Here is a 14,444-nt window from a genome sequence, read left to right as displayed (position 1 = left end):
ATCGAAAGATTATCCAGCCTGTCGGAACCTTCCTTACCGATCCCAGATCAGCGCGCCGCGCGGCAACGTATTTGAAAAACCAAACTTACCAGTCGAGACGATTCTCTCAATCGTGACGGAAAACAATGGTCTCGGCATCGCGCCAGTTCGGAGTTATACGTACGCGGAACCAACATGGAGGACCGCTCGTTGTCTCGACGCAAGACTTTGTTAATTCGCCGCCGATAAACGTCGTCTGCGATCCGTCGGACACGGACGTCGCGGTGCATAGACGTGCGATTCGAATGGCGACGCAAATGCTTCGACGCAATTGGCGCTCGCCGTGCGTAACGGTAAATAGAGCGCGTTCTTGCGAACGGTTCCGCGTATACGGTTGTTGCGTCACGGCGGCTCGGCGGTGACGTCACCGTGGAAACAGGTGACAACCACTATCGGGCCGGTGACGTCGAACGGGAACGGGCAACGAACTTCCGTTGTGCGCATGCGCGCTCGACCGTGCTCGGACGTGAGCGACGCACACGTCCCCTCGAACGAGCGAGATCAGTTTCTTTCGAGGACGAAGTATCCAGGCATTAGCTCGGGCCTGAGACAGAACTCGGGCACGGAGGAGCGACGAGTTTGCTCGCCGCTCGACAACCGTGGCCGAGGCTCGAGGGGCTCGGGCAGGCCCTCGGATGCGCGCATGTTCCCTCTTTCCGTGTAACCTAACGGGTCGTCTGGGTGCCAGCCGATTACCCGGCTCTAGAGGATTTAATAGACAGTGACAACACTTACGAGTGCCGCTGGACTGTCTGTCATTGTTTCCGGGATCCTTTTCGCCTGCGGACCGATCTCACTAGCGGTTAAACGCGCGATAAAGGGAACACGTACTCACGACACCGTACTCGAAATCTCGGATACTGCCTCGGCCATCATGGATGGCCAGCACGGCCGTGTCGATCGCCGACTCGTTTGCGCCGCAACCGCACCTGTCGCCATCTTACACGCGGCCGGGCCAACTCCTGGAGAAATTCGCGGCAAATGATACTCCAGATTTTATTTCGCGGATTTTCGGCGATCCCTGGAACGAATATATGATTTCTTAAGGAAGCTTTGTTTGCTGGCTTTCGTTCGGGTATACGTGACTTTCGTCGAGAGTGAAAATTGTAATCGATTGTAAGACTTGTTTTTGAAATCACGATGAGATTTGTAACTAAATTTACTTTCGAAGAGAACGTTGTGGAGATTACGAGAACAGGCCCCGTTTGGTTTCACGTAACTATAGTTCTGCCTTGGAAAATTAATTTCGATTCCGATTTTGGAGATTGTACCGCGTTCTGCAATCGCACAACTTTGTTCCAATTGTTCGTAGTCCATATTTTCAGGTAGAGCAATTAAACAAAATTGGATAATCGAAATTGTACTATGCTTGAATTTTAATATCAGGAATATCCGACGACTAAAGATTATTAAGAGAGCACCAAGGCTGTTATCGTAAATATATATATAGAAATGTTACGGCTTTTGTTGTAACATTGTGACATACGATGTAAAAATTAACGCGACTCATTTGCTTCTGTAATTTTAAAAGTAGCGCCGTTACACGTAGTGGCAAAGTCACGGACGAAGTGTCAGACACAGACCGCGACACGGATCTAGGATTCGTACATTGCGTTTTTCTGCCTCGGGATTTGAAGTAGCGACCCTGTAGAAAATGCCACAGGCTTAGGATCCATGTCAACGTTGCATCGTGGACAAGGAATAGAAGTTAACTTGGCAAAATAACTTATTATTTTATCACCCAAAAATGGGGCTTCGGAAAACCCATTGACATTTCCATGCCGCGCTCATCGTTACCGATATTTAAGAAATTTAACCTTCTTAGTTGGAATCGAGTATTCGGTATACTTCGTTTGTACTACTACAGACGAAGTATAGGAGTAGACTCGAATATAATATTATTATATTATTATATTATATTATTACTGAATATATTATTTTGTGAGGAACGAGATGTAAATAAATTTGATACCGAATGTATTATTGTGTCACGAGCGAGACATAGTATATGTATGTATATATACATATATACCTATACATATATGTATATTAATTATCAGGTATATATATATATATATATATATAATAATATAATTAATTAAATTATAATTAAAGTATATATATACTGTACATATAAAGCATACGGGAGAGTACTAGGAGATATCATTAGAATAGGAAATTCTTACAATCATTAAACAACTAGAAATAATTACAGCAATCTTGGATCAATTTTTATCTAAATGTAGTAAAAAGTGTATGAAATTTGATAGAGGAAACTACACAATATTGAATAGTATAGTAAATAGTACAATAGTAAATAGTATTCCGTCGTATTTTACTACACAAATAGTATTTAATCAATTTACCTAACCGCTTCACCAGTCCGCCAGAACCACGTTGGTGTCGCTCGCAAAATGAAGAATAATGGTGAATAATGGTGCCGGTGGCGCCACCTTGGTTTCATATTTACAGCTAAAAGCTAAATGCCGGCGGTGAATAAAAGCGTTTCTGTAACAGATGCGAAAGTCGGTGTTAACTTAGCGATTGTTTATTTGTTCGAATTCAGTTAAAATATCTACTATATTGTTCATAATGAATGAAAGAGAAATTTGTAACAGAAACGATGAAATGTTAGAATTCTTGTTGTGCTCATCATTACCGATGGTTGAGAAATTGAAGCTTCTTAGCGAGGATCGAGTAATCTGTATACCTCGTTTGTATTACTTCGTTTGTAATGCAATATCCTCGGACCAATGTCTCGCAATTAATGTCTCGTCTGTAACTTGTTCACTGGTTTCAGCGTTTCGTCGCTGCGCAGAATGGCGCTAAACTGTATTTTGCGACAGACGACAATGTTGCCAAGCCGACACTAGGTAGCACCACTTAATAGTTTCATGACATTTAAGCTGAATAATAATCTATTAGGTTGGGGAATAAGTTCGTAGCGTTTTTATGTTTTCTTTTATTTTACAACGATTTTTTGCTGTTTGACAAAGTGTATAATATTCATTTTGAGACTCAGAAATGGGATATCCAGGAGGTAAAAAGCAACATTTACGACACCTTCTCTTCTTCGCTTTTCATCGAGGCCAAAAAGCTGCCGTAGCAGCCCGGGTCATTTGCAACGTATACGGAGAAGGTGTCGTAGGCGAGTCCACAGCACGGAAATGGTTTGCGAAGTTCAAAAATGGCGATTTCGCCGTCGACGACACGCTCCGCGGCGGAAGACCTTCTGAATTAGACGAAGCACTTTTGAAGGAGCACGGTCACCGAACAAATCGTGAATTGGCCGAAAAAATGAACTGCGATCATATAAAACGATTCTCAATCATCTTCATTGAATGGGATTTGCCGAAAAATTGGGAGTCTGGGTGCCTCACGAGCTTAACGAAAACACAAAGAAAATAGTCTTTGATAAAAACGCTACGAACTTATTCCCCAACCCAATATATTTTATAATTGTTGCTCGCGTCAATGGAATCATGATCAAGGTGATCCTGTATTTTGTTGGTCCCTATGCTTCTGAAATTGCCAGATTGTTTTTCTTTTCATTGCACAGTCAATCCCTGCGGTATTGCATTATGTCGTTATTAGTTCTCCTTATATTAGCTTTTCTATGCTTTCGTTATTCCTAAAAAGTAAATATGTGTATAATAAACATGAGCATTTAATAACGAACATAGCAAATGACAAAACTATTGAGATTACTTGACTATGTAATATGTATATTACAGTGTTTCATAAAACAGCGTAAATCAATGTGACAATTGTTTAACAGGTTCGACGATAAGTTTCCCGAGAGATCAGCTGTTGCCTGACAGAGAACTGATTCTGGCATAACGTCGGCATGAACATTTCGAGAAAAATCAACGCGCATGGGCTTTCACCAGAACAGACTGTAGCTCCGGGCTACGAAACACGTTTTCTCTTCTTTCAGCTACAGTTCGCTTTTGCTTTCTTTTTCCAACCTTGTCTTCCGATCGCTCCCGTTTTTTCGGCACTCTTCGCAGGTACGCGATATTCTTCTCCTTCTTCTTGTCTTCCTTTTATCTTCTCGCAATAAGTTATCCACAATGTATCCACGAACGAGTTAATGTTGGGCAATCTGTTAATTTCACCAAAATTTAATCAATATTTCATTTTAAGTATACATAATAATATTCCAGTCTTTTCTTTCTTCATCGATAACCAACAACGCCGAGAACAAGTAATTCGAAGTAAACGAAAGAAGAATTTCCAGCAGTAAATACTAAATTATTTAATGATACGTTTGGCACGAGACGAGTTTTATCAGCGTCATTATAAAGAAATGCAACACGGCATTGTTGTTAATGCGAATTAATTTATTATTATTCATTCGTTACGAGAGCACACAATACAGTGAATATTTTCTTATTTTATACGAACAAACGGATAAGAGCTAAGTTTTCACGTTGACACTGACCTTCGCATCTGTCACAGAAACGTTTTTCTTCACGTCGACGTTTACCTTTTAGCTGTAAATACGGAACCAAGGTGGTGCCACCGGCACTCGCCATTACCCCTCATTTTGCGCGCGACACCAAGGAGGTTACGTCGAACTGAAGTATTTAGGAAAATTCGTTAAATGCTACATTTACGTAGTGAAATACGACGAAATACTATTAGGTTGGGGAATAAGTTCGTAGCGTTTTTATCAAAGACGATTTTCTTTGTTATTTTCGTTAAGCTCGTGAGGCACCCAGGCTCCCAATTTTTCGGCAAATCCCATTCAATGAAGATGATTGAGAATCGTTTTATGATCGCAGTTCATTTTTCGGCCAATTCACAACTTGTTCGGTGACCGTCCTGCTTCAAAAGTGCTTTGAGACGCTCTTCGTCGAATTCAGAAGGTCTTCCGCTGCGGAGTGTGTCGTCGACGTCGAAATCGCAATTTTTGAACTTCGCAAACCATTTCCGTGCTGTAGACTCGCCTATGACACCTTCTCCGTATACGTTGCAAATGTCCCGGGCTGCTTCGGCAGCTTTTTGGCCTCGATGAAAAGCGAAGAAGAGAAGGTGTCGAAAATGTTGCTTTTTACCTCCTGGATATTCCGTTTCTAAGCCTCAAAAGTAATAAAAAATTGAATTACTCGAAAAGACGATTAGCACAGTTTTGTAGAGCAGAAAGAGCTCTATCGAATGAATATTATACACTTTATCAAACAGCAATAAATCGTTGTGAAATAAAAGAAAATATAAAAACGCTACGAACTTATTCCCTAACCTAATATTTACATTTCTGTAGCTTTCTCTATCAAATTTCACACACTTTTTACTACATTTTCATAAAAATTGATCCGAGGTTGCTATAATCGTATTTGACAATTTTCTGATCAACTAACAAATTTTTGCTATTTTATCGCAAGTCAAAAATCACAGGAGAAACCTTTCAAATCTTTCAGCACTTACGAGCAGAGTATCACGTGCAAGGAGTGGTTTGCATCGTTTCGCTCTAGTTATCCCAGTTTCTAAAACAAAAGTTAAATAAAGAGTCATAAATATTTTTCAACGCGTGTACAACAAAGACTTCGACCAGATTTCATATCTCGTTCGCCATTTCGTCGTAAAAAACGTTACCGAAATTACTGTGCTTTTTTAGGTCGGCGGAGCGGCGCACAGTGGGCTGGATCGAGAAATTCAGTGACATTCTGTTATAACTTTTGAACCATCAAAGATATTGCAATGAAATTTTCACCAAAAATATTTAAAAAATAGATATTTTCAACTATAGATAATTAAATTTTTTTGCATTTGTTAAACAATAATTTTTAATTAATTTTCATTGACATTTTCTGTGAACAAAAAAATTGTTTAAATATAATGTTACAAAGTTTGTTTCGTTTACTTATATTTTTCATGTTATATTTAATAAATAAAAATTTTAAATATCTGTCGATTTACAGACGAAGAAGCGTTCTGTAATACCGACTAGAACACAGAGAGATTATCTTCGATATATTTAACCTCGAAGTAACGTAACGTTGATATCTTTAAAACGTAATAATTTGCAATCTGGTTCGTCTTGGTATGTAACTTTTACAAGATTATGTAGAGGAAAGTATCCTGAAAATATACCGTTTGTCCGAAACCGTGATTCTTTGGGTGTCGAAAGATATTCCTTGTCGAATCTAAAGAATTTTTACACTTTTTGTATTTTATCAAACATTATATTTTTCATACGTAGGATACAAAAATCTTAATTTAAGCTACTGTTTCCTAACGAGAAGTATTGCCTCCTAATGTTAAAAAAGAAAGCAAAGGAAAAAGTTAATTAGGTTCGTCGGGACATTGCGAGAAAAAGAAGCATATTTTTTGACGTCGAATGTAGCGTTCAAAATGTTCAACTTTAAATTGTCGTTAACAAGCAATAAAAATTGACTGGACATCGATACGAGAAAACTAGGTTTTTGTCAAAAAGTCACTAAAAATCTTCGATCCGGACCACGAGTGCGGCGTCGCCCGTTGATGTCGCGGGGGTGTCGGGTATTGTGATTCGGCGGTGAAGGTGTTGAACGAAGTTCGTCCGCCGGCACGGCACGGCAGGACAAAGCGGCCGCGCGCGATTCAAACGTTTCTGGGAGGGGAGCGGGACGGAAGGGAGCGAAAAGAGAGAGGACGGTCGTCGTCAGTAACTCGGCGACCAGAGAAAGAGAAGGAAGGCCAGCAAGGATGGTGGTGATCGGGTCCGGATCCGCGACTGGCAGTTCACGGCTGGTAGTCAGCGCGCAGTCAGTCAGTCATTCAGTTAGCCGGTTGTAGTCATTCGCGGCGGTAAAAGTTCTGCTTCCCCGATCCCATCATGTACCTGTCGCGCATCCCGGCCCGCACGAGTTTCACTTGACTTGATGCCCTTTTGACTTGATCGATCCCGCCGAAACGCACCACGGGCCGCCGACGGTTTTTCCACGATTTTCCATGGACTGGTTGAGAACCCCGCCGAGGAGAAACAGGGTTGATCGTCGAAAGTGTGAGTGCCGTTGCAGTCGGTGTGTGTGCATGCAAAAGAGAACCGATCCTTTCTTCTGAGAAGTGATAAAGTGAGAGGACGCAGCGCCCGCGACCTTCAGGAGGATCTCGAAGAGGACCTCCGCGAAGAGGTGTCGTCCCCGCTTGGATAAAAGCGACGTAAACGCAACCACGGATGGTTAACGTGAGTACCATGTTGCCGCATGGTTGTGTTGCCGTTGGTGACTTTGTCGACTCGCGTGGGATAAAGGGCACCGGAATTCAAAGCGATTTCGATTTTTTTACACCAAGATCCTGCAAAATCCGCGCCGTGTTTGCGCGATAGAAATGCTCGCGGCAGGATCTTGCGTGGATATCTGACGTTACCGAGTCGCGGCTGTTACGCTTTAGGATTAATCTTTGTGCGATAGAAACATTGTTCGCGTCGACGGCGAGAAGCGGGAACTAAATAGGAATTATGCTGGGTTGTTGCAAAAGTAATTTCGGTTTTTCAAATAGATAGCTTGCAACGAAACCAGAATTATAATATTATATTTAAAATTATAGTGCTATATTTCAAATTGCGATACTATATTTGAAATTGCAATACTATTTTTGAGATTACAATACTATATTTGAAATTATAATACTATATTTGAAATCGCAATACTGTATTTGAGATTACAATACTATATTTGAAATTACAATAGTATATTTGGAATTACAGTATTATATTTGAAATTATAACACTATATTTAGAATCATAATACTGTATTTGAAATTACAGTACTATATCTGAAATCACAATACTATATTTGAGATTACAATACTATATTTGAAATTACAATAGCATATTTGGAATTACAATATTATATTTGAAATTACAATACTATATTTAGAATCGTAATACTATATTTGAAATCACAATACTATATTTAAAGTTATAATACTATATTTGAAATCACAATACTATATTTGAAATTACAATAGTATATTTGAAGTTATAATACTATATTTAAAATCACAATACTATATTTGAAATTATAATACTATATTTCAAATCACAAAATACTATATTTGAAATTATAATACTAAATTTCAAATCACAAAATACTATATTTGAAATTATAATACTATATTTAAAGTTATAATATTATATTTGAAATTACATAGTACTGTATTTGAAATGACAATACTATATATGAAATTATAATACTATATTTAAAGTTATAATATTATATTTGAAATTACATAGTACTGTATTTGAAATGACAATACTATATGTGAAATTATAATACTATATTTAAAATCACAATACTATATTTGAAATTATAATACTATATTTGAAATCACAATACTATATTTCAAATCACAAAATACTATATTTCAAATTATAATACTATATTTAAAGCTATAATATTATATTTGAAATTACAATACTATATTTAAAGTTATAATACTATATTTGAGATCACAATACTATATTTGAAATTATAATACTATATTTCAAATCACAAAATACTATATTTGAAATTATAATACTATATTTAAAGTTATAATATTATATTTGAAATTACATAGTACTGTATTTGAAATGACAATACTATATTTAAAATCACAATACTATATTTGAAATTATAATTTTATATTTGAAATCACAATACTATATTTCAAATTATAATACTATATTTAAAGCTATAATATTATATTTGAAATTACATAGTACTATATTTGAAATTACAATACTACCCTAATAAATTTAATAATCTAAAAAACTGGTATATTGACATTATTAAACAATTTCAATCCAATTACATAAATTTCACCAACTTACTTCTGTTATGAATGCATAAAATCCGAAGTCCAATGATAAGTACCACCCAAATTGTTAATATTATAAGAAAGTAAAAGAAAAATTTCATGTTATTGTAACTATACTACAGATTTGATGCGTTCATGGCACAATTTCAAGGTTGTCAAGGCGTCAAATGCACTATTTTCAATCTATTAAAGTGATAAAACGAAGAAAGACCTTTTTATTTCATTTCTATTTCTTGCAATCGAAGCAGGCAATTTTTATCTTGCATAAATATCCGCAGTTTAGTTACAATACAGCACACAGTTGCCAGCAATTTAATACAGTTTTCTACTCAGTCAATATAATTATTAAACCAATTAATGCGTTATTAAACCAAAAGCATGCCACTTTTATTTGATTACACGTTACCCGGTCTCTCGATTATATTAAACGCACTTACGGTGCAAAGAATCTTTACACGTAATGCACTGCTACCGCTTTTCGTTTGGCTTGCCGTGGAACGCATATGCCTCGATGCAAACATGGTAACAACATTCCCCTCGTCATCGCATTCTTCACTCCAGTTCTTGTTGCTCTCGCAATTTTTTTCCTTTCAGAGGATTCACTCTTCCGTCGCGTTTTTCTTTCTACCCTGCTCTGATTTTTCCTTTCTTGCAAGAACCGGCATAGACGGTCGGGCTTTCTCCTCTTTTTATTCAAATCTTTCCTCCGATCCTCCATTGGATTGTCGTGAAGCGATAAAGTAGAGTGCGGATCTTCGTGCAACGTAAAAATTGTCTGCGTTGATAATAAGAAATGCAAGTTAGATGATCGATGCAGCTTCCTCTTTTGACAATTTTAACCCTTTGCACTCGAGTGGCGACTCTGAGGCACCGCTAGAATCGTTATATCACGTTCCAAGATAATTTTTATATCAACAAAGTTTAGATTTAAAACATTATTATGTTATAAAAAAGGATAATAAAGAAATTATTTTAAAAAAATTGTTATAAAATGCACTTTGTCGTATAAAATGGAAATACTGTAAGTCAGAGAAATTATTTTAGATTTACAGTTGAAATGGCTTCGAGTGCAAAGGATTAATAAGTCGACAGTAACGTAACAATGCTCTTTTGAATTCTAGTCGAATTTTAAATTTTTACCGACAAGACAAAATATTTACTTAAAAAATATTAAACGTTCAACGATATTAAAATCGGTGTTGCATTCGAAAGGGTTGAATCAAGGATTAAAAGAAAAAAAATTTGTATAGGATTATTTGTATCAATGATTTTATTGGAGTAACAATAAGAAAAAGCTACATCAGTGAGCCGAAAGTTTATTTTATTCGCTGTATAATTTTTAACGATACATAAACAATTTGCAAAACGCGAAAAACCTGTTACTATTATTAATAGCTTTGAACAAGCGTAACAAAGTCTACTTATCGATCTATACATATGCATAGTGTTAAAAATAACGTTGAGAACATAGAAACTTTTTGCGCCATTCGCATTTATTTATTGCTGCGTCGACGCGAATATCGCACCTCGACAAACTCTGACAAAGCATGTCCGATTGTGAACTATCACGCTGCGGTATCGCATTTTCCTTTGAAAAATGTAACGATCGTCTAGGTTAGAATTTAGCGAATATTTCAGTGAACCTTATTTTATTGCAAAAATTCGCATAAGAATTTGTGCGAATTCGTGCGAACGCTGAAAATTCGTGAACTATTTCGCAACGACTTTAGCGCTTCTCAATTGTGTAAAAAAACTGTATAAAAATTAGACATATCAATACTTCGGATACATTGTCATTTTATTATTTTATTATATTTTTTCATTATATTATTTTTTCATTATTATTATATTTCATTATATTATTTTTTATGTTCTCGCAGCCGATTATAAATTGTCATACACAATAAATTCTTCCTAATTGACGCTCAAATTGTGCACAAAAATGGACAATTTGGGGAAAGGAGACGCGATTGTTTTATTATATTATTTATTTATTATTACGTATTATATCATTATATATTTATTTTATTTTATAGTTACCGATAATCAACAATTATAAAAACGAGGCGAAAGGCTCGAATAATCGCATCTCCTCTCCCCAAATTGTCCATTTTCGTGCGCAATCCAAGCGTCAATTAGGGAGAATTTACCATTTCCACTGGATCCGGTAAGAAGAGCCGATGTCTCGCGAAAAAGTAGATTAAGAAATATGTAAAAGTGAATTGATAAACGTGAATTTGAACTGGTTTAGACGGAGTTACCTAATAATAATCATCGAAAGCAATCGACACAGTGAAGCGGCGAAAGACGTAACGCTATTTGCTTTTTAATTAATTTGTCGATTAACCAGTTAATCGCGCGCCGGCCAGAAGCAACGAGCCGCCGTCGGTTTCTAGTTTTCGCATAACGATCGATAAAGGTCTGGATTTGCGTAAGCACCCGCGAGATCCGGTGTGCAACAGCTCGTTTTCCCGCCAGACGAGCTGTTATCGGGGCCCGAATCGCGCCGCGTTCTACGAGGAAGGTTCGCCGGTCGTCCAGTTTTCCGACAGAATTCCCGTTTCTGTTCTCTCCGGGGACGTAGAGGCTGGACTAGAAAGCCGTAGATTCGATTACCTTACGAGCCTCGGCGGCGCTCTGCATCCGATTTCGACGCGGCGCAACAATGCCAGCCTAAGGGAGCCCAGAGAAAGTAGTCGGGGGGGCCCAATACTTATGAAACCGTTCCGCGGCGTTTCCTAGCTCGGAAAGTAACGGCGAAACGAGATACACACTGCAATTTCTCCCAGAAATGTACGGAGGTCGGAACTGAAACCGGCAGATCCGAGAATACTGAGTCGCGATTCTTCGGACCTCGCGGCTCGTTTTTGTAGAAACTCGGGGCAGTCGGCGAAAAAAGGCAGCGGCCGGCATGCCGGTGTACGTTAATGCGAATATACAGAGTGTCCCGAGATTATGGTGTCTCCAGGAAATGAGGGGTTCCTGAGATCATTTGAAGCAACTTTTTCCTTATCGAAAATGCAATCCGAGGCTTCGTTTGCGAGTTATTAACGAAAAACAGTGACCAATGAGAGGCGAGCTCGGCTGGCGCGAGGCGGCCGAGCCAACGAGCGGCGGGAGCCCAGTTCCGCTGATTGGCGCGATCGCCTAGCGCCGAGCAAGCTCGCCTCTCATTGGTCAGGGTTTTTCGTTAATAACTCGTAAACGAAGCCTCGTAGAACATTTTCGCTGAGGAAAAAGTTGCTTCAAATGACCTCGGGAACCACTCATTTCTCGGAAATGCCATAATTTTGGGACATCATGTACAGTAATGCTAGAATAAAAACGCTGACTTAACCTTTTTATTTCTAGTTTTTCGCCACGATTCGGAGGCCACATGACACGATTCGAAGGCAAACAGATCATTTTGTATTGTCTAAGTTCGCGTCGCCGGAAATGCCATAATTTTGGGCCACCCTCTATAGCAATGCTGGAACAAAAACGCTGACTTAACTTTTCTATTTCCAATTTTTGCGTTGTTTTCCATCGATCCTTAGCGTCGACATAGCAATAAATCACATAGGCGTAGTAGTACTGGCACAGGGAAATTCACGGTAACCCGAAATCTGGCATTTCCGGGAGAAATTACAGCGCGTACGTGCCCGCGGAATTCCGTTAGCGGCCGAGCGCGGAACGTTGACGATTTGAAATAACTAATGGCTACATTAACCGGGAACGTTTCCTGGTCTCGGGTGAACTCGTTCGCGAGGGGACGCGTCGCGATGCGACGGCCGAGAGAGCTAATCTTCGCGGGGCGAATCAATTCGACGCGCTTCGTCCACCGATAAATATTAGGTCCGTTGCAAAACTTGCTCCTCTCGATTTTTCATCGGGCAAAAAATGAAGGAATCTCTCGCGGTCCGAGGCCCGAGCGACCGTCCTTAAGGGTAATCTATGGGCATTGCCGGGCACCGTCCCGGCGGAGCCACCCGGTGCTCCATTTATCTCGGGCATCATCAGCGAGCACGGGACACAGAATGTTAACCCTTTTTGCGGGAACGAGAACGCTAAATGAAAGGCGTGAAGCTCGTAAAATCGGGGAGTCGTCTGGTTTGTTCGCCTGCTGCCTGTGCCCGGCCGTCGCGCGTAATGGAATCTTTTTGCTGAGTTATGGCAGATTGTGATGTGTTGGTTGACAAACTCAATCGGTTCCAGGTGGACTCCGGGTTTGATGCATTTATGACGGAAATGGATAAGTGAAATACCTAGCGACGGGTGCGTTGGGAGTTCGCGAGACGCGTCGTCGCATTGTTTACTATTTATTCGAAATAGTAATGGATAAAATAGTTGCATAAATTAGTAACAGACAGAATAGTTGCATAAATTAGTAACCGACAAAATAGTTGCATAAATTAGTAACAGACAAAATAGTTGCATAAATTAGTAACAGGCAGAATAGTTGCATAAATTAGTAACAGACGAAATAGTTGCATAAATTAGTAACAGACGAAATAGTTGCACAAATTAGTAACAGACAAAATAGTTGCATAAATTAGTAACAGGCAGAATAGTTGCATAAATTAGTAACAGACAAAATAGTTGCATAAATTAGTAACAGACAAAATAGTTGCATAAATTAGTAACAGACAAAATAGTTGCACAAATTAGTAACAGACAAAATAGTTGCATAAATTAGTAACAGGCAGAATAGTTGCATAAATTAGTAACTGACAAAATAGTTGCATAAATTAGTAACAGACAAAATAGTTGCATAAATTAGTAACAGACAAAATAGTTGCATAAATTAGTAACAGGCAGAATAGTTGCATAAATTAGTAACAGACGAAATAGTTGCATAAATTAGTAACAGACGAAATAGTTGCACAAATTAGTAACAGACAAAATAGTTGCATAAATTAGTAACAGGCAGAATAGTTGCATAAATTAGTAACTGACAAAATAGTTGCATAAATTAGTAACAGACAAAATAGTTGCATAAATTAGTAACAGACAAAATAGTTGCATAAAATAGTAGCATAAAATACTTGCATAAAATGCTTGTATAAAATATTTGCATAAAGCACTTGCATAAAATGTTTGCATACAACTCGGCAGTCTAAAAAATATACAGTATTTTAATAGACATTTGCAACAAACTAGCAATTGCCACTGAATTGTTATTAATAGTCCACCGATTTTTATGCAGAATAAAAATTGTCTGCATTGTTTACAAGACACAGAAGCCGAATAGACGTTTCTTTCTATAATTATTTTGTTGAAATGAAAATGGTGTACTATTACTTTGAAATTCTTTAAATATTTTTACTATATTGCACTCGATCTATTAATTTCAGTCACAAATGCATGAAATCCGCAATCTAGTGATAAATGTTCAGGATTCCATTTTAGCGTCCATATTGAATCATGGATACAAATTGTGAAAATTCAATCAGCTATGATACTGTGAGATAAAATCGGGTAACGAGCTACGTAGATTCATTTTATAGAAAGAGCCAGTTATTTTAAGATAGAGCCACTTATTTTCAATGCCATAAGTCGTCTTTTCAGAAAATTCTTTTATGCTAGAAAACGCGGAGACAGCTGCACTGAAATAATTTGTATTATTTGACACTCTGACT

At 38.1% G+C, this 14,444-nt stretch overlaps 2 protein-coding genes and 1 long non-coding RNA gene across 4 annotated transcripts in view; 1 reads left to right on the top strand and 2 right to left on the bottom strand.

Annotated features, from left to right (window-relative positions):
- Positions 1-894, bottom strand: part of Pdk1 (Phosphoinositide-dependent kinase 1) — a 1,509,859-nt gene extending 1,508,965 nt beyond the window's left edge. Inside the window, exon 1 of the mRNA XM_076519275.1 lies at positions 775-894. Coding sequence (XP_076375390.1) covers positions 775-798 — 24 coding nt within the window. The 5' untranslated portion in view covers positions 799-894. The remainder of the gene's footprint in view (positions 1-774) is intronic.
- A 2,555-nt stretch (positions 895-3,449) lies between these two features.
- Positions 3,450-5,093, bottom strand: LOC117223633 (uncharacterized). 2 transcript variants are annotated; one of them, XR_004490986.2, is made up of 3 exons: positions 4,484-5,093; positions 3,748-4,144; positions 3,450-3,670 (listed from the first exon to the last, which is right to left on the bottom strand). It is a non-coding gene; the product is annotated as an uncharacterized LOC117223633 (long non-coding RNA). The 2 variants fall into 2 exon arrangements; XR_004490985.2 differs by lacking the exon at positions 4,484-5,093 and having other exon boundaries at positions 3,748-4,473.
- Positions 5,094-6,681: 1,588 nt separating this feature from the next.
- Positions 6,682-14,444, top strand: part of CalpC (calpain C) — a 108,567-nt gene continuing 100,804 nt past the window's right edge. The window contains exon 1 of the mRNA XM_033476050.2: positions 6,682-7,210. Coding sequence (XP_033331941.1) covers positions 7,202-7,210 — 9 coding nt within the window. The 5' untranslated portion in view covers positions 6,682-7,201. The remainder of the gene's footprint in view (positions 7,211-14,444) is intronic.

Source organism: Megalopta genalis, chromosome 1 (genome assembly GCF_051020955.1).
Source record: "Megalopta genalis isolate 19385.01 chromosome 1, iyMegGena1_principal, whole genome shotgun sequence".
Lineage (NCBI taxonomy): Eukaryota > Metazoa > Arthropoda > Insecta > Hymenoptera > Halictidae > Megalopta > Megalopta genalis.
This window is presented reverse-complemented; position numbering and strand designations above follow the sequence as displayed.